Source organism: Mustelus asterias, chromosome 8 (assembly GCF_964213995.1).
Source record: "Mustelus asterias chromosome 8, sMusAst1.hap1.1, whole genome shotgun sequence".
Taxonomy (NCBI): domain Eukaryota; kingdom Metazoa; phylum Chordata; class Chondrichthyes; order Carcharhiniformes; family Triakidae; genus Mustelus; species Mustelus asterias.
This window is the reverse complement of record NC_135808.1, coordinates 139,922,942-139,946,632: the sequence shown is the minus strand read 5'-3', so window position 1 is coordinate 139,946,632 and position 23,691 is coordinate 139,922,942. Positions and strand designations below refer to the sequence as shown.

The window sequence follows — 23,691 nt, the reverse complement described above, 5'->3', positions numbered from 1 at the left end:
GAAAAGAACGAAATCTGACAGAACAATGTAATACAGTTAGTTACATGATGTAGCGGCTAGAATTACATTAATCAAATAGTGTGAAGGATTGAAAACTATTGTATCTTGTCAAGTACTAATAGCAATTTCTGTCAGATATCTAGTCCCCACACCACTATTGTTACTGTGATTATAAAGTTATACAAAAGTTAGTTTATATAAAGAAAACACTTTGTTTAAAAAAATGAAAGAACAAAAAATAACAGATTCATGCAGTTCAGCTTCTCAAAGCCTCTGAATTTGATGAATAAGGCAAATGGACAGAATTCAACTCATTTAAGGTATGAATTGGTCACACTGTGTTTACGTACAGATTTGGTCCAGGACCCTGGAGCCATACAACACCTGTATTACGTTCACTGGACACTCATGTCTGGAGAGAAACGGTGAAAGAATCTTGTCACTTCAAGGGGAAGTTTGTTGCTGAAAAGATGGGTTGTAAGCTTGTCCATAACTATTGCCGTCCTGGAGATTCTGGGTCCTCCTGGGTCTGAATGACATGGAACAAGGTGACATTGAAAAGCACTTGATGGCCATTGTTCCAGGCGTACAGCATCCGGTCTCTGGCATTGTAATCCAGCATAGAAATGTGGAAGTATTGGTTATGGAATGGGATGTCTGTGTACTCATAGCTTGAGGTCTTGGTAGAGTAGGCGAAGTAGACTTTGGCCCCGGTCAGGTGGGAATTGGTGACATAAAGTGTGCCACAAATCATGAAGGCCTCGCCAGCACTCCTTTTGGGATAGCCCGTGTTCCAGCTTTTCTGCACCTCCAGTGTCTGCTCATCCAACTGGCTGATGACAATATTTCCCGCATTCTGATTGGTGGCATAGACAGCCCAGATTCCCCCCTCATCAGCCATAAGATCAATGTCAGAGAAACCCCCCCAGGTGTAGGGGTAGATATTATTGAAGCCAGCATACTCCAGGCTGCGCTGGGCCAACACTGAGCCTGTCTCAAAGTTGTACTTGACCAGTGTGTTGCTCTGATATTTGTTAAAGTAGAGGGAGCCATTATACACCAGATGATTGGTTCCTGCCCAAGGGTAGGGCAGGCGGTACAACCTGTAGTCCTCTCCACTCACAAAGGCTGCCACAGATTTGTACTCACGAACCACTTTACTACTTGTGTAACCATCCATGTACCACACCTGTGGAGAAAGATGCAGGCTAGGTTAGGCTTTAGACTCCCAACAGTAAGTGTACAGAGTTTCTGAGAGAGTAAAAAAACATAGTTTTGTATTTTCTATGTATCTTTCACAACCTCAGAACATACTAAAGTTCCTTACAACCAGCTAACATATGGACATACAAATCAGAAGCAGGGGTATCCCACTCGGCCCCTCGAGCCTGCTCTGCTGTTCAGTAAGATCATTGGTGATCTGACTGTAACCAGTCTCCCCCTGATAACATTTCACATCCAGCCCCTTATTAATCAAATATCTACAGCTCTGCCTTAAAAATATTCAAACACTTTGCTTCCTTTTCAGAAAGAGAGTTTCAAAGATTCAGAACACTCAGAGAAATATAGTTGCTGTTGGAATGTAGAAATCAGAACATAGAACATAGAACAGTACAGCACAGAACAGGCTCTTCGGCCCACGATGTTGTGCTGAGCTTTGTCTGAAACCCAGATCAAGCTATTTCCTCCCTATCATCCCGAAGTACTCCATGTGCCTATCCAATAGCTTCTTAAATGTTCCTAAAGTTTCTGACTCCACTATCCCTGCAGGCAGTCCATTCCACACCCCAACCACTCTCTGAGTAAAAAACCTACCTCGGACATGCTTCCTATATCTCCCACCATGAACCCTATAGTTATGCCCTCTAGTTACCGCTCCATTCACCCAAGGAAATAGTCATTGAACGTTCACTCTATCTATCCCCCTCATCATCTTATAAACCTCTATCAAGTCTCCTCTCAACCTCCTCCGCTCCGAAGAGAAAAGCCCAAGTTCCCTCAACCTTTCCTCATAAGACCTACCCTCCAAACCAGGCAGCATCCTGGTAAATCTCCTTTGCACTCTTTCCAGTGTCTCCACATCCTTCTTGTAGTGAGGTGACCAGAACTGCACACAATATTCCAAATGCGGTCTCACCAAGGTCCTGTACAGTTGCAGCATAACCCCACGGCTCTTAAACTCAAACCCCCTGTTAATGAACGCCAACACACTATAGGCCTTCTTCACGGCTCTATCCACTTGAGTGGCAACCTTCAGAGATCTATGGATATGAACCCCAAAATCTCTCTGTTCCTCCACATTCTTCAGAACCCTACCTTTGACCCTGTAATCCACATTTAAATTTGTCCTACCAAAATGAATCATCTCGCATTTGTCAGGGTTAAACTCCATTTGCCATTTTTCAACCCAGCTCTGCATCCTATCTATATCTCTTTGCAGCCTACAACAGCCCTCCACCTCATCCACTACTCCACCAATCTTGGTGTCATCAGCAAATTTACTGATCCACCCTTCCGCCCCCTCCTTCAAGTCATTTATAAAAATTACAAATAGCAGAGGACCAAGCACTGATCCCTGTGGCACTCCGCTGGTAACCGGTTTCCAGTCTGAAAATTTTCCATCCACCACCACCCTCTGTCTTCTGTTAGAGAGCCAGTTACCTATCCAATCGGCCAAACTTCCCTCTATCCCACACATCCTTACTTTCTTCATAAGCCGACCGTGGGGGACTTTATCAAACGCCTTACTAAAATCCATGTATATGACATCAACTGCACGACCTTCATCTACACACTTCGTCATCAGGGAGGAAATTAGACGGGTAAATTGGAAGGAGGCATTCTTGGGGAAAAGTACCGAAGGAAAGTGGAGGATTTTCAAGGAATGTTTGTCTGGAGCTCTGCATGACAACGTTCCGATGAGACAGGGGGGTGTTGGTAGGGTACGGGAACCGTGGTGCACGAAGGTTGTGATGAACCTGGTGAATAAGAAAAGAGAGGCGTACAGAAGGTTCAGAGAGCTAGGAGGTGTTAAGGATTTAGAGGAGTATACGGGATGTAGGAAGGAGCTTAAGAAGGAAATTAGGAGAGCGAGAAGGGGTCATGAGAAGACCTTGGCGGGTAAGATTAAGGAGAATCCCAAGGCTTTCTACAAATATGTCAAGAGTAAAAGGATGAGATGTGAAGGCATAGGACCCTTAAAAGGTGAAGGGGGAAAAGTTTGTGCGGAACCGTTACAAATGGCGGAGGTGCTTAATGAATACTTTACCTCGGTATTCACGGTGGAAAGGGATCTGGGTGGTTGTACTGCTGGTTTGCGGTGGACAGAAAGGATCGAGCATGTGGACATAAAGAAAGAGGATGTGTTGGAACTATTGAATGACATCAAGGTTGGTAAGTCGCCGGGACCGGATGGGATGTACCCCAGGTTACTGTGGGAGGCGAGGGAGGAGATTGCGGAGCCTTTGGCGATGATCTTTGCATCGTCGATGGAGACGGGAGAGGTTCCGGAGGATTGCAGATGTGGTCCCTATATTCAAGAAAGGGAACAGGGACAGCCCGGGAAATTACCGACCGGTGAGTCTAACCTCAGTGGTTGGTAAGTTGATGGAGAGGATCCTGAGAGACAGGATTTATGATCATCTAGAGAAGTTTAGTATGATCAAAAGTAGTCAGCACGGCTTTGTCAAGGGCAGGTCGTGCCTTACGAGCCTGGTTGAGTTCTTTGAAAATGTGACCAAACACATTGACGAAGGAAGAACGGTGGATGTGGTCTATATGGACTTCAGCAAGGCGTTCGATAAGGTCCCCCATGCAAGACTTCTTGAGAAAGTGAGAGGGCATGGGATCCAAGGGGCTGTTGCCTTGTGGATCCAGAACTGGCTTGCCTGCAGAAGGCAGAGAGTGGCTGTGGAGGGGTCTTTCTCTGCATGGAGGTCAGTGACCAGTGGAGTGCCCCAGGGATCTGTTCTGGGACCCTTGCTGTTTGTCATTTTCATAAATGACCTGGATGAGGAAGTGGAGGGATGGGTTGGTAAGTTTGCTGACGACACCAAGGTAGGTGGTGTTGTGGATAGTTTGGAGGGATATCAGAAGTTGCAGCGAGACATAGATAGAATGCAAGACTGGGCGGAGAAGTGGCAGATGGACTTCAACCCGGATAAGTGTGTAGTGATCCATTTTGGCAGATCCAATGGGATGAAGCAGCAGTATAATATGAAGGGTACCATTCTTAGCAGTGTAGAGGATCAGAAGGACCTTGGGGTCCGGGTCCATAGGACTCTTAAATCGGCCTCGCAGGTGGAGGATGCGGTCAAGAAGGCGTACGGCGTACTAGCCTTCATTAATCGAGGGATTGAGTTTAGGAGTCGGGAGATAATGCTGCAGCTTTATAGGACCCTGGTTAGACCCCACTTGGAGTACTGCGCGCAGTTCTGGTCACCTCATTACAGGAAAGATGTTGAAGCCATTGAAAGGGTGCAGAGGAGATTTACAAGGATGTTGCCTGGATTGGGGGGCATGCCTTATGAGGATAGGTTGAGGGAGCTTGGTCTCTTCTCCCTGGAGAGACGAAGGATGAGAGGTGACCTGATAGAGGTTTACAAGATGTTGAGAGGTCTGGATAGGGTAGACTCTCAGAGGCTATTTCCAAGGGCTGAAATGGTTGCTACGAGAGGACACAGGTTTAAGGTGCTGGGGGGTAGGTACAGAGGAGATGTCAGGGGTAAGTTTTTCACTCAGAGGGTGGTGGGTGAGTGGAATCGGCTGACGTCGGTGGTGGTGGAGGCAAACTCGTTGGGGTCTTTTAAGAGACTTCTGGATGAGTACATGGGATTTAATGGGATTGAGGGCTATAGATAGGCCGAGAGGTAGGGATATGATCAGCGCAACTTGTGGGCCGAAGGGCCTGTTTGTGCTGTGGCTTTCTATGTTCTATGTTCTATGTTACCTCCTTGATGCGCGATTAAATCACTCGGGAGGCTAGATCGTACCCGGGAAATAAAGGCTTTTATTACTAACAAGAATGGAGCACACTATATGCAATATAATCCCAGACTAAAGGGTCACCAGGCAGTGCAGTGACCTTTATACTCCTCCAGGTAGGTGGAGCCAACTGGAGTGTACCACAGAACAATATTAACAGGTAGAACAGCCCAACCCTAACCCCAACAGTGACAACAGTAACATATCTACAAGTACCCATAGTGCTGACCATCTATGGTTCAGTACTCAAAGTGGTAACCAACTATGGTTCACCACACTCCTCAAAAAATTCTATCAAATTTGTGAGGCAAGACTTGCCCTTCACAAATCCGTGCTGACTATCCCGGATTAAGCTGCATCTTTCCAAGTGGTCGTAAATCCTATCCCGAAGGACCTTTTCCATCAACTTACCGACCACCGAAGTAAGACTAACCGGTCTATAATTACCAGGGTCATTTCTATTCCCTTTCTTAAACAGAGGGACCACATTCGCCACTCTCCAGTCCTCTGGCACCACCCTCGTGGACAGTGAGGACGCAAAGATCAAAGCCAAAGGCTCTGCTATCTCATCCCTTGCCTCCCAAAGAATCCTAGGATATATTTCATCAGGCCCAGGGGACTTATCAACTTTCAGTTTATTCAAAATTGCGAGTACATCTTCCCTCCGAACATCTATTTCCTCCAGCCTATCAGCCTGTGACACCCTCTCTTCCTCAAAAACATGGCCCCTCTCCTTGGTGAACACCGAAGAAAAGTATTCATTCATCACCTCTCCTATCTCTTCTGACTCCATGCACAAATTCCCACTACTGTCCTTGACTGGCCCCAGCCTCACCCTGGTCATTCTTTTATTCCTCACATAAGAGTAAAAAGCCTTGGGGTTTTCCTTGATCCAACCCGCCAAGGACTTCTCATGCCCCCTCCTAGCTCTCCTAAGCCCCTTTTTCAGCTCATTTCTTGCTAACTTGTAACCCTCCATCGAGCCAACTGAACCTTGTTTTCTCAACCTAACATACGCTTCCTTCTTCCTCTTGACAAGACATTCCACCTCTTTTGTGAACCATGGTTCCCTCTCTGCCTGGCAGGGACATACCTATCAAGGACACGCAGTATTTGTTCCTTGAAAAAGTTCCACTTATCATTCGTGCCTTTGCCTGACAATTTTTGTTCCCATCCTATGCTTCCTAACTCACGCCTGATTGCATCATAATTACCTCTCCCCCAGTTGTAAACTATGCCCTGCCGTACGGCCCTATCCCTCTCCATTGCAATAACAAAAGACACCGAATTGTGGTCACTATCTCCAAAGTGCTCTCCCACAACCAAATCCAACACTTGGCCCAGCTCATTTCCCATTACCAAATCCAATGTGGCCCCACCTCTTGTCGGCTTATTGTGTCAGGAACCCCTCCTGCACACATTGCACAAAAACTGCCCCATCCGAACTATTCGACCTATAAAGGTTCCAATCAATATTTGGAAGGTTAAAATCCCCCATGACAACTACCCTGTGACCTCCACACCTATCCATAATCTGCTTAGCAATTTCTTGCTCCACATCTCTATTACTATTTGGGGGCCTATAGTAAACTCCTAACAACGTGACCACTCCTTTCCTATTCCTAACCTCAGCCAATAAGACCTCTGTAGGCCGATCCCCTTCGAAATGCCTTTCTGCAGCCGTTACACTCTCCTTGATTAACAGTGCCACTCCTCCACCTCTTTTACCAGCTTCCCTACACTTACTGAAACATCTATACCCTGGAACTTCCAACAACCATTCCTGTCCTTGTTCTACCCATGTCTCCGTAATGGCCACAACATCGTAGTCCCAAGTGCCAATCCACGCCCCAAGTTCACCTACCTTATTTCGGATGCTCCTTGCATTGAAGTAGACACACTTCAACCCACCTTCTTGTCTGCTGGTACCCACCTTTGACCATGATACCCTTCCCAGTACCTCACTGCACTCACTGACCTCTGGACTACAACTCCTTTTCCCATCCCCCTGACAAATTAGTTTAAATCCCCCCGAAGAGCCGTAGCAAATTTCCCTCCCAGGATATTGGTGCCCTTCTGGTTCAGGTGCACCCCGTCCTGTTGGTACAGGTCCCACCTTCCCCAGAAAGTGTTCCAATTATCCACATAGCTGAAACCCTCCCTCCTACACCATCCCTGTATCCATGTGTTTAACTGCACTCTCTCCCTGTTCCTCAACTCGCTATCCCGTGGCACCGGCAACATACAGAGATGACAACCAGTTTTGTCCTGGCTCTCAGCTTCCACCCAAGCTCCCTGAATTCCTGTTTTAAATCCCCGTCCCCTCTCTTACCTATGTCTTTGGTGCTGACGTGCACCATGACTTGTGACTCTTCCCCCTCCCCCTTTAGAATCCTGAAGACACGGTCGGAGATGTCACGGACCCTGGCATCCGGGAGGCAACATACCATCCGTGAGTCTCTCTTGTTGCCACAGAACCTCCTATCTGTCCCTCTAACAAATGAGTCCCCAATAACTATAGCTCTACCGCTCTCCCCCTTTCCCTTCTGAGCCACAGGGACGGACTCAGCGCTGGCAATCTGGTCACTGCGGCTTACCACTGGTAGGTCGCCCCCCTCACCTGTATCCAAAGTGGAATACTTGTTGCTAAGGGGAACGACCACAGGGGATCCCCGCACCGACTGCTTCCTCCCAGTCCCTCTCACTGTCACCCATCTATTTTCATTCCCTGGAGCAACTATATCCCTGAAGCTTGTGTCTATGGCCCTTTCTGCCTCCCTGATGACCCTAAGCTCATCCAACTCCAGCTCCAGCTCCCTAACATAGAACATAGAACATAGAACATAGAACATTACAGCGCAGAACAGGCCCTTCGGCCCACGATGTTGCACCGACCAGTTAAAAAAAAACTGTGACCCTCCAACCTAAACCAATTTCTTTTCGTCCATGAACCTATCTACGGATCTCTTAAACGCCCCCAAACTAGGCGCATTTACTACTGATGCTGGCAGGGCATTCCAATCCCTCACCACCCTCTGGGTAAAGAACCTACCCCTGACATCGGTTCTATAACTACCCCCCCTCAATTTAAAGCCATGCCCCCTCGTGCTGGATTTCTCCATCAGAGGAAAAAGGCTATCACTATCCACCCTATCCAAACCTCTAATCATCTTATATGTTTCAATAAGATCCCCTCTTAGCCGCCGCCTTTCCAGCGAAAACAATCCCAAATCCCTCAGCCTCTCCTCATAGGATCTCCCCTCCATACCAGGCAACATCCTGGTAAACCTCCTCTGCACCCTCTCCAAAGCCTCCACATCCTTCCTGTAATGTGGGGACCAGAACTGCACACAGTACTCCAAGTGCGGCCGCACCAGAGTTGTGTACAGTTGCAACATAACGCTACGACTCCTAAATTCAATCCCCCTACCAATAAACGCCAAGACACCATATGCCTTCTTAACAACCTTATCTACTTGATTCCCAACTTTCAGGGATCTATGCACACATACACCTAGATCCCTCTGCTCCTCCACACTATTCAAAGTCCTCCCGTTAGCCCTATACTCAACACATCTGTTATTCCTACCAAAGTGAATTACCTCACACTTCTCCGCATTAAACTCCATCCGCCACCTCTCGGCCCAACTTTGCAACCTGTCTAAGTCTTCCTGCAAACTACGACACCCTTCCTCACTGTCTACCACACCACCGACTTTGGTGTCATCAGCAAATTTGCTAATCCACCCAACTATACCCTCATCCAGATCATTAATAAATATTACAAACAGCAGTGGCCCCAAAACAGATCCCTGAGGTACACCACTTGTAACCGCACTCCATGATGAATATTTACTATCAACCACCACCCTCTGTTTCCTATCCGCTAGCCAATTCCTGATCCAATTTCCTAGATCACCCCCAATCCCATACATCTGCATTTTCTGCAGAAGCCTACCATGGTGAACCTTATCAAACGCCTTACTAAAATCCATATATACCACGTCCACTGCCTTGCCCCCATCCACCTCCTTGGTCACTTTCTCAAAAAACTCAATAAGGTTAGTAAGGCACGACCTACCTGCCACAAAACCATGCTGACTATCACCTATCAATTCATTACGCGGTCTTGGAGGAGCTGCAGATGGGTGCACCTCCCACAGGTGTAATCAGCAGGGACACTGACGGTGTCCCTCACCTCAAACATTCTGCAGGAGGTAATTTGAAGGTAACCCAGAAGACCAATTTGACACAGCAAGATCCAGTCAATGGCAGTGAGATGAAAAACGAGTGCCGTTTGGAACTGAGTGTATTGCTGGGAGTTTGTTGAGTGGCGGAAGGCGGTGTTCCTTTCCTTTTGCTTTCCCTAACTTTTCACCCTGAAGGAGTTAGTTCTTATTCTACGACAGGGAAATAAACGATCTGATTGGTAAGTATCTGGTAAGTGGTTAAGGTCTATTCCATTCCTAAGGTTTTAAATAGTACAGGAACAGGTGGTAATTTTAATAAAATATATTCGGGGAGGTGATGGCCCAGTGATGTTATTGCGAGACTATTAATCCAGAAACTCAGCTAATATTCTGGGGACCCGGGTTCAAATCCTGCCACGGCAGGTAGTGAAATTTGAATTCAATTAAATAATCTGGAATTAAGAATCTACTGATGACCATGAAACCATTGTCGATTGTCGGAAAACCCCACCTGGTTTACTAATGTCCTTTAGAAAAGTAAATAGCGATGAGGACCATCAGAGGATACAACAGGATATAGACCGGTTGGAAAGTTGGGCGGAGAGATGGCAAATGGAGTTTAATCCGGACAAATGTGAGGTAATGCATTTTGGAAGGTCTAATACAGATAGGAAATATACAGTAAATGGCAGAACCCTTAAGAGTATTGATAGGCAGAGGGATCTGGGTGTACAGATACACAGGTCACAGAAAGTGGCAATGCAGGTGGAGAAGGTAGTCATAGAATCATAGAAACCCTATAGTGCAGAAAGAGGCCATCTGGCCCATTGAATCTGCACCGACCACAATCCCACCCAGGCCCTACCCCCATATCCCTACACATTTGCCTGCTAATCCCTCTAACCTACGCACCTCAGGACACTAAAGGGCAATTTTAGCGTGGCCAATCAACCTAACCCGCACATCTTTGGACTGTGGGAGGAAACCGAAGCACCCGGAGGAAACCCACGCAGATACGAGGAGAATGTGCAAACTCCACACAGACAGTGACCCAAGCCGGGAATCGAACCCAGGTCCCTGGAGCTGTGAAGCAGCAGTGCTAACCACTGTGCTACTGTGCCGCCCACGGTAGTCAAGAAGGCATATGGCATGCAGAGCAGACTCGATGGGCCGAGTGGCCTAATTCTGCTCCTATGTCTTATGGTCTATGCTTGCCTTCATTGGCCGGGGCATTGAGTTTAAAAGTTGGCAAGTCATGTTGCAGCTTTATAGAACCTTAGTTAGGCCGCACTTGGAATATAGTGTTCAATTCTGGTCGCCACACTATCAGAAGAATGTGGAGACTTTGGAGAGGGTTACAGAGGGACATAGATAGGATGAAAGACTGGGCGGAGAAGTGGCAGATAGACTTCAACCCAGATAAATGCGTAGTGATCCAATTTGGCAGGTCAAATGGGAGGAAGGAGTACAATATAAAGGGAAAGACTTTTCACACAGAGGGTGGTGGGCGAGTGGAATTTTCACACAGAGGATGGTGGGCGATTGGAATCGCCTGCCATCAGTGGTGGTGGAGGCAAACTCAATAGGGTCTTTTAAGAGACTCCTGGATGAGTACATGGAGCTTAATAGGATGGAGGGTTATAGGTAGGTCTCGAAGGTAGGGATGTGTTCGGCACAACTTGTGGGCCGAAGGACCTGTTTGTGCTGTAGTTTTCCTATGTTTCTATGTTTCTAAGACTCTTAGTACTGTAGAGGATCAGAAGGACTTGGGGTCCGGGTCCATAGAACTCTAAAATCAGCCCCGCAGGTGGAGGAGGTGGTTAAGAAGGCGTATGGTGTGCTGGCCTTTATCAATCGAGGGATTGAGTTTAGGAGTCTGGGGATAGTGATGCAGCTATATAAGACCCTCGTCAGACCCCACTTGGAGTACTGTGCTCAGTTCTGGTCGCCTCATTACAGGAAGGATGTGGAAAAGATTGAAAGGGTGCAGAGGAGATTTACAAGGATGTTGCCTGGATTGAGTGGCAAGCCTTATGAGGATAGGCTGAGGGAGCTCGGTCCTTTCTCCTTGGAGAGACGTAGGATGAGAGGACACTTAATAGAGGTGTATAAGATGTTGAGAGGCATAGATCGGGTGGACTCTCAGAGGCTTTTTCCCAGGGTGGAAATGGCTGCTACGAGAGGACACAGGTTTAAGGTGCTGGGGGGTAGGTACAGGGGAAATGTTCGGGTTAAGTTTTTCACACAGAGGGTGGTGGGCGAGTGGAATCGGCTGCCATCAGTGGTGGTGGAGGCGAACTCAATAGGGTCTTTTAAGAGACTCCTGGATGAGTACATGGGACTTAATAGGATGCAGGGCTATAGGTAGGCCTAAAAGGTAGGGATATGTTTGGCACAACTTGTGGGGCCGAAGGGCCTGTTGTGTGCTGTAGTTTTTCTGTGTTTCTATGTTTCTAATAAGACTCGGTGCAGATTCATTGGGCCAAAGAGTCTCTTCTGCGCTCTATGATTATATCATATTGTGATGTGGCACCTCCACATCATTTAAAATGGGTGCAATTTGCTTTTAGAATACATTTTGTGAAACTTCAGCCAACAGCAAGATACGGCAAGGTTTGATGGGATGGGGTAGTAGACAGAGCCTGCATCCCAGAGGACAATGGTTTTAATGAATCCGGCCACTTTATCAGCAGTTGTTGGGACCAAAATGGTTACCAATGGCAGTTTGATGAATAGAACTATACAGCTCAAAGCTGATAACACAGGTGCAAGACAGATATCAGGATTTTCTCAGAGTTGGACAAGTGTCACATGGGTTTGAGTCCAGAGCCTTCCGTGGCAATGAATTCCATTGATTCACCACCCTGTGGCTGAAGAAATTCCTCCTCACCTCGGTTCTAAAGGATTGTCCCTTTACTCTAAGGTTGTGCCCTCGGATCCTAGTATTTTCCCCACATCCACTCTATCCAGGCCTTTCATATTCTGTAAGTTTCAATGGGATTGCCCTCTCATTCTTCTAAACTCCATCAAGTACAGACCCAGAATCCTCAAACGTTCCTCATACGTCAAGCCTTTCATTTCAGGGATAATTCTTGTGAATTTCCTCTGGACCCTTTCCAAGGCCAGCACATCCTTCCTTAGATACGGGGCCCAAAATTTCTCACAATATTCCAAATATGGTCTGACCAGAGCCTTATAAAGCCTCAGCAATACATCCCTGCTCTTGTAATCTAGCCCTCTTGAAATGAATGCTAGCATTGCATTTGTCTTCTTAACTACCAACTCAACCTGCAAGTTAACCTAAAGAGTGTCCTGAACTAGGACTCCCAAATCCCTTTGCACTTCTGGTTTCTGAATTCTCTCCCCATTTAGAAAATAGTCTATGCCTCTAAAGTGCATACCAACGTGCAAAACCTCACACTTTCCCACATTGCATTCCATCAGGGCATGGATAGGTACTTGGGACTGGGATATTATAGCAATCACTGAAACATGGCTAAGGGAGGTACATGACTGGCAGCTCAATGTTCCAGGGTACAGATGCTATCGGAAAGATAGAACAGGATGTAAGAGAGGAGGGGGAGTTACACTTTTGATTAGGGAAAACATCACAGCAGTACTGAGAGGAGATATATTCAAGGGTTCGGCCACTGAGTCTATATGTGTAGAACTGAGAAATAAGAAGGGGGAAATCACTTTGATAGGGTTGTACTATAGGCCCCCAAATAGTCAGTGGGAAATTGAGGAGCAAATATGTAAGGAGATTACAGATAGCTCCAAGGAAAATAGGGTGGTAATAATCAGAGATATTAACTTTCCCAACATTGACTGGGACAGCCATAGTATCAGAGGGTTGGATGGAGAGAAATTTGTTGAGTGTATTCAGGACGAGTTTCTCATTCAGTCTGTGGATGGCCCGACTAGAGAGGGGGCAAAAATTGACCTCCTCTTGGGAAATAAGGAAGGGCAGGTGACAGAAGTGTTAGTGAGGAATCACTTTGGGACCAGTGACCATAATTCTATTAGTTTTAAGATAGCTCTGGAGAACGATAGGTCTGAACAAAAGTTAAAATTCTAAATTGGCAGGAACTTTCAAAAGTTGATTGGGGGAGTCTGTGGGAAGGCAAAGGGACGTCTGGTAAGTGGGAGGCTTTCAAAAATGTATTAACCAGGGTTCAGGGTAAGCACATTTCTCTTAGAGTGAAGGGCAAGGCTGGTAGAAGTAGGGAACTCTGGATGACTCGGGGTATTGAGGCCCTGGTCAAGAAGAAGAAGGAGGCACATGACATGCATAGGCAGCTGGGATCAAGTGAATCCCTTGAAGAGTATAGAGGGTGTAGGAGTAGAGTTAAGAGAGAAATCAGGAGAGCAAAAAGGGGACACGAGATTGTTTTGGCAGATAAGGCAAAGGTGAATCCAAAGAACTTGTACAAATACATAAAGAGCAAAAGAGTATCTAGGAGAGAGTAGGGCCTCTTAAGGATCAACAAGGTCGGATCCACAAGAGATGGGTGAGATCCTAAATGAATATTTCTCATCAGTATTTACTGTTGAGAAAAGCATGGCTGTTGGGGAACTTGGGGAAATAAATAGTGATGTCTTGAGGAATGTACATATTACAGAAAAGGAGGTGCTGGAAGTCGTAAGGCACATCAAGGTAGATAAATCCCCGAGACCTGATGAAGTGTATCCCAGGACTTTGTGGGAGGCTAGGGAGGAAATTGCGGGGTCCCCTAGCAGAGATATTTGAATCATCGACAGCCACAGGTGAGGTGCCTGAAGATTGGAGGGTGGCAAATGTTGTGCCATTTTCTAAGATGGGCTGCAGGGAAAAGCCTGGGAACTACAGGAAATGAGCCTCACATCTGCAGTGGGTAAGTTGTTGGAAGGTATTCTGAAAGACAGGATCTACAGGCATTTAGAGATGCAAGGACTGATTAGATATAGTCAGCATGGCTTTGTGAGTGGAAAATCATGTCTGACGAATTTGATTGAGTTTTTTGAAGGGGTAACCAAGAAGGTAGATGAGGGCAGTGCAGTTGATGTTATCTACATGGACTTTAGCAAGGCCTTTGACAAGGTACCGCATGGTAGGTTGTTGCATAAAGTTAAATCTCACAGGATCTAGGATGAGGTATCTAAATGGATAAAAAATTGGCTTCTTGACAGAAGACAGAGGGTGGTTGGAGAGTGTTCTCTTTCAAACTGGAGGCCTGTGACCAGCAGTGTGCCTCAGGGATCAGTGCTGGGCCCACTGTTATTTGTCATTTATATTAATGATTTGGATGAGAATTTAGGAGGCATGGTTAGTAAGTTTGCAGATGACACCAGGATTAGTGGCATAGTGGACAGTGAAGAAGGTTATCCAGGATTGCAGTGATATCTTGATCAATTGGGCCAATGGACTGACGAATGGCAGATGGAGTTTAATTTAGATAAATGTGAGGTGATGCATTTTGGTAGATTGAACCAGGGCAGGACTTACTCAGTTAATGGTAGGGTGTTGGGAGAATTACAGAACAAAGAGATCTAGGGGCACAGGTTCATATCTCCTTGAAAGTGGAGTCACAGGTGTACAGAATGGTGAAGAAGGCATTCGGCATGCTTGGTTTCATAGGTCAGAACATTGAATACAGGAGTTGGGACGTCTTGTTGAAGTTGTACAAGATATTGGTAAGGCCACACTTGGAATACTGTGTACAGTTCTGGTGACCCTATTATAGAAAGGATATTATTAACCTGGAAAGAGTGCAGAAAAGATTTACTGGGATGCTACCGAGACTTGATGGTTTGAGTTATAAGGAGAGGCTGGATAGACTGGGACTTTTTGCTCTGGAGCCGAGGAGGCTGAGGGGTGACCTTATAGAGGTCTATAAAATAATGAGGGGCATAGATAGTCAATACTTTTTCTCAAAGGTAGGGGAGTCTAAAATTAAAGGGCATAGGTTTAAGGTGAGAGGCGAGATACAAAAGGGTCCAGAGGGGCAATTGTTTCACACGGATGGTGATAAGTGTCTGGAACAAGCTGCCAGAGGTAGTAGTAGAGGTGGGTGCAATTTTGTCTTTTAAAAAGCATTAGACAGTTACAAGGGTAAGATGGGTATCGAGGGATATGGGCCAAATGTCGGCAGTTGGAACTAGCTTTGTGGTTAAAAACAATGGGGTGGTATGGACAAGTTGGACTGAATGGTCTGTTTCCAGTTGTGATGGGAAACTGAATCCTTTCCCGCACTCCACACATTTCCACGGTTTCTCCATGGTGCTGGTGCCTTGTGTTTCTCCAGGTTGGATGATCAGTTGAAACCTCGTCCTCACACACAACATACATGTAGTTTCACCCTGCTGTGAACTGTGTGATGTTCTATGTGAGACTCTATGACTCTCACCTTAAACCTATGCCCTCTAGTTTTAGACTCCCCCACCTTTGGCAAAAGATATTCACTCATAGAATATCATAGAAACCCAATGGTACAGAAAGAGGCCATTCGACCCATCAAGTCTGCACCGACCACAAACCCACGCAGGCCCAACCCCCATATCCCTACATATTTGCACACTAATCCCTCTAACATACGCATCTCAGGACACTAAGGGGCAATTTTTAGCATGGCCAATCAACCTAACCTGCACATCTTTGGACTGTGGGAGGAAACCGGAGCACCCGGAGGAAACCCACGCAGACACAAGGGGAATGTGCAAACTTCACACAGACAGTGACCCAAGCCGGGAATCGAACCCAGGTCCCTGGAGCTGTGAAGCAGCAGTGCTAACCACTGTGCTACCGTGCCGCCTGGTATCTACCTAACTGGAAGAAGGGAATCATGCCAGGAGATCTCCGAGAAGTCGTAATCGTGACCAGAAAGGTGACAATTCCGACTGCAGGAACTACAGGGAATTTCCCTGCTGTCGGCCAAAGGGAAGGTTATTGCAAGAGCGCTCCTCAATCACCGTCTCCCTGTGGCTGAAAAACTCTTCCCATAGTCGCAACGTGATCCCAGCCAGTGAGGGCACAACATCACCCACTTGAGAAATCCAGGGAGCAGCAGCAACCCTTGTACACGGCTTCCTTTGACCTCACACAAAGGCCTTCCACGCTCTCAACTACGAGGGATTCTGGAGCCTCCTCCATTTTGGCTGCTCCCAAACGTTTGTCACCCCCCCCTCCACCTGCTCCTCAATACAAACCCTGATCTTCACCAAAGGATCCAGCACAGAGTCAATTCATGTTCGCACTGGGCTCAAGTGAGGCTCTGTCATCGCATCGACTCTCTTCCCGATCTCCCTTGCTGCAATGCTCCATCTCGCCCTCAACAAACCCCCCACTGGAGTGGAGCTAAACAGCAGAACAAACAGGCATCTGTCCAACCTCCACCACCTCCTGGCCAGATCCTAGCTTGTTCCATCCTCTGTCATTGAGCTACACTGTGCTGACGATGGTTACGTCTGCGCACATTGAAGGCCAAGCTCCAAGCCATCGTCTAAACCTTTACCAAGGTGTGTGAAAACATGGGCCTTACACTAAACATCCATAAGACAAAAGTCCTCTACCAACCTACCCCTGCCAAACAGCACTTCTCAACAACCCCCCTCCAGTAAATCAAACAAGGTCTTGGACAATGTGGCCCACTTTCCAAACCTCGGGAATCTGCTGCCAACAAGGGCAGATGTTGAAGACAAAGTTCAACACCAGCTTCAGTGCAGCCTTCAGTTGCCTGAGGAAGAGAGTGTTTGAAGGCCGGGACACCAGAGCCGTCACCAAGCTCATGGTGTGCAGAGCAGTGGTGATAGCCGCCCTCCTGTATGGCCCAAAGATGTGGACAATGTACAACAGGAACCTCAGAATCCTGGAGAAGTTCCAGCAGTGCTGCCTCCGCAAGACGCTGCAACTCCATTGGCAGGATAGGCACACCAATGCCGCTCAGGCCGACATCCCCAGCAGCGAAGCACGCTTGCTGAGCAGACCACACCATCTGACACAAGACTCCTGAAACAACTGCTTTACTTACAGGTTCCACACGGCAAGTGAGCCCCAGGAGGACAGAGGAAATGCTTCAAGGAACTCCCTCAAAGCTTCCTTGAGAAAGTGCAGCATTCACACAGATACCTGGGAATCCCTGGCCCAAGGTGGCCCAAAGTATCTGGGAAGGAGCTGTACACCTCGAGTTTCATCACCAAGAGCAAGCTGAAGCCAAGCATCAACAGCAGAAGGAGCACATGGCCACCTGGGCACCCCCCCTCCCCCCCACCCGGGCACCCCACCCACCCGGGACCTCACCCAACTGGGACCCCACCCTCAGAATCCACCCCCCACCCACCCGAGCACCGCCCCCCCTCCCCCCCGGGCACCCCCCCCCCCCCCACCACCACCCCCCCCCCCCCCCCCCCACCACCCCCCCACCCCCACCCAGGCATCCCACCACCCGGGCACCCTGCCCACCCACTCCCCCACCCACTTGAGCACCTTACCCCCCCAACCCGCTCCTCCAGCTACCCTCTGCCCCACCTGTGACAGAGACTGAAGGTCGCACACTGGACTCCTCAATCAAAGCCCCAAGAGACTGCCTCAGAAGAAGAGATACCAAAGTGCATCATCCCAGATTGATCCAGATCATATTTCCAATTACACTCAGATTCTGCTGGTTTATTAATGAATTTCTGGTATTTTGTGATTTCCTGATTAACTATATCCCTCATTTGGTGTCATTCACAAATTTTGAAATTGTTTTTGATGTAAATAGTGAAGAACACCAGTCTTATGGAACAACAATTTCCCACTAATTGACAATCCAAATGACTAACTTTAACTCCTCCCCTGCTCCCTGCTTTGGAGGCAATTCACTCCCATACCACACAAACCTTGTTGTCCTTCTCTGTCGCGAGGGGATCCATCATCCACGCTCCAAATCTTGTTCCAGAAGTTTTCACTGTGATGGGGAGGCTGATTTTCATCAACTTGCCACAGGCTGCAATAATAAAGAAGCAGCATTTCACTGGGGTTTAATCACACAGTGTATCCTCCTTCTCAAAGAGTGTCAATTCAAAACTAAAAATTCAATCAGTGTGCACTCAACCTTTAGGCTGGAGCTGTTAGTTTTGATTCGTTTAAATGTGAGACATTTCTCCCAAAATATAAACCATTTTAGGCTTCAGTCTGAGTAAATGGAGTCTACAAGATTATGAGAGGCATAGAAACAGAAACATAGAAAAACTACAGCACAAACAGGCCCTTCGGCCCCCAAGTTGTGCCGAACACATCCCTACCTTCCAGACCTACCTATAACCCTCCATCCTATTAAGTCCCATGTACTCATCCAGGAGTCTCTTAAAAGACCCTATTGAGTTCGCCTCCACCACCACTGTTGGCAGCCGATTCCACTCGCCCACCACCCTCTGTGTGAAAAACTTAACCCGAACATTTCCCCTGTACCTACCCCCCAGCACCTTAAACCTGTGTCCTCTCGTGGCAGTCATTTCCACCCTGGGAAAAAACCTCTGAGAGTCCACCCGATCTATGCCTCTCAACATCTTATACACCTCGATTAGGTCTCCTCTCATCCTTCGTCTCTCCAAGGAGAAAAGACCGAGCTCCCTCAGCCTATCCTCATAAGGCATGCCACTCAATCCAGGCAACATCCTTGTAAATCTCCTCTGCACCCTTTCAATCTTTTCCACATCCTTCCTGTAATGAGGCGACCAGAACTGAGCACAGTACTCCAAGTGGGGTCTGACGAGGGTCTTATATAGCTGCATCATTATCCCCGGACTCCTAAACTCAATCCCTCGATTGATAAAGGCCAGCACACCATACGCCTTCTTAACCACCTCCTCCACCTGCGGGCCCGATTTCAGAGTCCTATGAACCCGGACCCCAAGGTCCTTCTGATCCTCCACAGTACTAAGAGTCTTTCCCTTTATATTGTACTCCTTCATCCCATTTGACCGACCAAAATGGACCACGACGCATTTATCTGGGTTGAAGTCCATCTGCCACCTCTCCGCCCAGTCTTGCATCCTATCTATGTCCCTCTGTAACTTCTGACATCCCTCCAGACTATCCACAACCCCACCAACCTTCGTGTCGTCGGCAAACGTACCAACCCATCCCTCCGCTTCCTCATCCAGGTCATTTATGAAAATGACAAACAGCAAGGGTCCCAGAACAGATCCCTGGGGCACACCACTGGTGACCGACCTCCATTTAGAAAAAGACCCATCAATACCCACTCTCTGCCTCCTTTGGGCAAGCCAGTTCTGGATCCACTGGGCAGCAGCCCCTTGGATCCCATGCCCTCTCACTTTTTCTAGAAGCCTTGCATGGGGGACCTTATCGAACGCCTTGCTAAAATCCATATCAACCACATCTACCGCCTTCCCTTCGTCAATGTGTTTAGTCACATTTTCGAAGAACTCCACCAGGCTCGTAAGGCACGATCTGCCTTTGACAAAGCCATGCTGAGTATTCTTGAGCATACTAAACCTCTCTAAATGCTCATATATCCTGTCCCTCAGGATCTTCTCCATCAGTTTACCAACCACTGAGGTTAGATTCACCGGTCGGTAATTTCCTGGGCTATCCCTATTCCCCTTCTTGAAAATAGGAACCACATCCGCAATCCTCCAATCCTCCAGCACCTCTCCCGTCTCCATCGACGACGCAAAGATCATCGCCAGAGGCTCTGCAATCTCTTCCCTCGCCTCCCACAGTAACCTGGGGCACATCCCATCCGGACCCGGTGACTTATCTATCTTGATGCCATTCAAAGATTCCAGCACAACGTCTTTCTTAAAGTCCACATACTCAATCCTTTCAGTCCACCGCACGCCCGCAGTACATCCACCCAGGTCCTTCTCCTCTGTGAAAACCGAGGCAAAATACTCATTCAGCACCTCTGCCATTTCTACTGGTTCCGTACAGACTTTCCCGCCTTCACTTTTTATAGGCCCTATTCCGTCACATCTCATCCTTTTACTCTTCACATATTTATAGAACGTCTTAGGGTTTTCCTTAATCCTACCTGCCAGGGCCTTCTCGTGACCCCTTCTGGCTCTCCTAATTTCCTTCTTTAGTCCCTTCCTACAAGCCATATACTCTTCTAAATCCCTATCTTCGCCAAGCTCTCTGAGCCTTTTGTACGCTTTCCTTTTCTTCTCGACTAGGTCCCGCACAGCTTTCGTGCACCACGGTTCCTTTAACCGACCAACACCTCCCTGTCTGCTCGGAACGTTGTCCTGTAGAACTCTAGACAGACATTCCTTGAAAAACTGCCACCTCCCTTCAGTACATTTCCCCAAGAATACCTCCTTCCAATTTACTCCTCTAATTTGCTGTCTAATGTCTTCATATTTCCCCTTACTCCATATAAACACTTTCCTAGCTTGCCTGATCCTCTCTTTTTCCAATGCAAGCCTAAAGGAGATAGAGTTATGATCGCGATCCCCAAGATGCTCTCCCACTGAGAGATCTGACACCTGTCCAGGCTCATTGGTCAGTATCAGATCAAGTACAGCCTCTCCTCTTGTAGGCTTGTCCACATGCTGTGTCAGGAAACCCTCCTGAACACACCTAACGAACTCTTCCCCATCCAATCCCCTTACCCTTGGGATATTCCAATCTATGTTTGGGAAATTAAAGTCTCCCATCACAACAACTCTGCTATTACTGCATCTCTCCAGGATCTGTTTCCCTATCTGCTCCTCCACCTCCCTGTTACTATTGGGCGGCCTATAGAAAACTCCCAGCAAAGTGACCAGCCCCTTCTCACTCTGAACTTCCACCCACAGAGACTCGGTGGACAATCCCTCCACAGCATACACCTTCTCTACAGCTGTGACACTATCCCTGATCAGCAGTGCCACTCCACCCCCTCTCTTGCCTCCCTCCCTGTCCTTCCTGAAACATCTGAATCCCGGCACCTGGAGTATCCAGTCCTGTCCCTGAGACATCCAAGTCTCCGTAATGGCCACCACATCATATTTCCAGGCATCGATCCACGCTCTGAGCTCATCCCCTTTATTCACTATACTCCTGGCATTCAAGTAAACACATCTCAATCCTTTGGTCTGAGCTCTCCCCTTCTCTATTCCCTGTCCATCCGCCCTCTTGCACTGCCTATAACCCTTCTCTGTTTGCGAGCTACCTTCCTCACTCTCAGTCACCTCATTTTGATCCCCTCCCCCCAACCTATCTAGTTTAAACTCTCCCCAGTAGCCTTAGCCAATCTTCCTGCCAGGATATTGGTCCCCCTGGGATTCAAGTGCCACCCGTTTTTTGTGTACAGGTCACACCTGCCCCCAAGGAGGTCCCAATGGTCCAGGAACCTGAACCCTGCCCTCTGCACCAGTCCCTCAGCCACACATTCATCCTCCACCTCACTCCATTCCTGTCCTCACCTTCCCGTGGCACAGGCAGCAATCCTGAGATTACTACCTTTGCTTTCCTCCTTCTCAGCTGTCTCCCTAATTCCCTATACTCTCTTTTCATGACCCCTTCCCCCTTCCTACCCACATCAGCGGACAGAGTGGATAGTCAGAAGCTTTTTCCCAGGGTGGAAGAGTCAATTACTAGGGGGCACAGCTTTAAAGTGTGAGGGGCAAGGTTTAAAGGAGATGTACAAGGCAGATTTTTTACACAGAGGGTGGTGGGTTCCTGGAACTCGTTGCCGGGAGAGGTAGTGGAAGCAGATATGATAGTGACTTTTAAGGGGCGTCTTGACAGACACATGAATAGGATGGGAATAGAGGGATATGGTCCCCGGAAGGGTAGGGGGTTTTAGTTAAGTTGGGCAGCATGGTCAGTGCAGGCTTGGAGGGCCGAGGGGCCAGTTCCTGTGCTGTAATTTTCTTTGTTCTTTGTTCTTTGACGTGTGGAGTGAGTGGAATGGGTTTTGGAGGAACAAGTGTCTTTGGACCTCTGGTTTCATCTATCCCCTACTGTGGTTTTTCCTCACATCACGTCTGTCTCTGTGTGAGATTCATCATAGAGATTCATTGTGACTGGTCAAAAGTTCCATTATCCTTGGATCATATGATGAGCGTGAAGGTAGAAGTTGAACAAGATGGATACTGATTTAGCCATTCCTGGTCAAGTAACTGAGAAAGAGAGAGGGTTGGCTTATGAGGAGAGACTGAGTAGACTGGGGCTATACTCATTGGAATTCCGAAGAATGAGTGGAGATCTCATAGAAACATATAAGATTATGAAGGGAATAGATAAGATAGAAGCAGGGAAGTTGTTGCCACTGGAGGGTGAAACTGGAACTAGGGGGCATAGCCTCAAAATAAGGGGGAGCAGATTTAGGCCTGAGTTGAGGAGGAGCTTCTTCACACAAAGGGTTGTGAATCTGTGGAATTCCCTGCCCAGTGAAGCAGTTGAGGCTACCTCATTGAATGTTTTTAAGGCAAGGATAGATACATTTTTGAACATTAAAGGAATTAAGGGTTATGGTGAATGGGTGGGTAAGTGGAACTGAGTCCACAAAAAGATCAGCCATGATCTTATTGAATGGTGGAGTAGACTCAAGGGGCCATATGGCCTACTCCTGCTCCTAGTTCTTGTCTTCTTATGTTCCAACTCCTCTGTTGGAATAATAAGGCCACTCAGATTGGGAGGGGCAGAACAGTAATCATTCAGATCAGAGGAAAGGAGGATAACATGAAAATGTTATCATTGTTTAAAAGGGAATGAGAGTTTGAGAAGAAAGTGTCTAAAAAGATAAAGGAATTGGCAAAAAGATAAAGGAAGATGGCTTGTTTGGCCGAGTGACCAGCTGTCCTGAAATTACCACGCTTGTGAAATGCCACATTCCACATGCAAGATTTGGCTTGTCGCACTTTCTGAGCCATTCAAATTTCACCATTGTTGCAAATACTGGGAACTCACAGAGTTTCTTCATGCAGTCATGCAGCCTGCTTTCCAGGTTGAGGACTCTCTGCTGTAGCTCCTCATAATCATAAGCTCCAATTTCTTCCTGGATCCCCGTCAGCACCGCAGACAGGTTCCTCACTTCATCTTTGAACTGAATGATGAGTTTGCTGTCAGTTTTGTATTGCTCCAGGACAGGGATCAGTGGGAGTAATTCCTCCATCTTTTCTTTCAGCTCCTGAAAAATTCCACAACTCAGAATTCCAGATTCAACTTTTGTTTTTAGCTGACTGCCAGTGAAACATTCAGTCCTTACCTGGAAATGCTTCGTTAAGAGTGTCTTCCGGTCATCTTCAATTTGTCGGAATTTTCCCTTTAGTCCTTTCATTTGTGTTTCCATTTTTAACACATATTGAAAGTCCCTCTGTGTCCTCAGATTCAGCACCTCAATGGATTGAGACATGTTCTGGACCTTTAGTCGAAAAATAAACAAGAAACACACTACAACACAAACTAAAAGAAAGGAGGATTTTATATAGGTCGGTACCAAAGATCCCACAGCACAACTGCACAAACGCAGGGGAGTTTTCTTCTGTGTCTGACCTATATAATTTTCAACAAACCTCACAGAAACAGGTCATATGATTATTATCACAT

General features: G+C 47.3%; 1 protein-coding gene across 1 annotated transcript in view; it reads right to left on the bottom strand.

Moving 5' to 3' along the window:
* Positions 1-493: 493 nt before the first annotated feature.
* The window catches only part of LOC144497987 (noelin-3-like), a 34,275-nt gene continuing 11,077 nt past the window's right edge, over positions 494-23,691 (bottom strand). Inside the window, exons 2-5 of the mRNA XM_078219450.1 lie at positions 23,351-23,506; positions 23,053-23,272; positions 18,030-18,136; positions 494-1,189 (exon numbers count right to left, since the gene is read on the bottom strand). Coding sequence (XP_078075576.1) covers positions 494-1,189; positions 18,030-18,136; positions 23,053-23,272; positions 23,351-23,497 — 1,170 coding nt within the window. The 5' untranslated portion in view covers positions 23,498-23,506. The remainder of the gene's footprint in view (positions 1,190-18,029; positions 18,137-23,052; positions 23,273-23,350; positions 23,507-23,691) is intronic.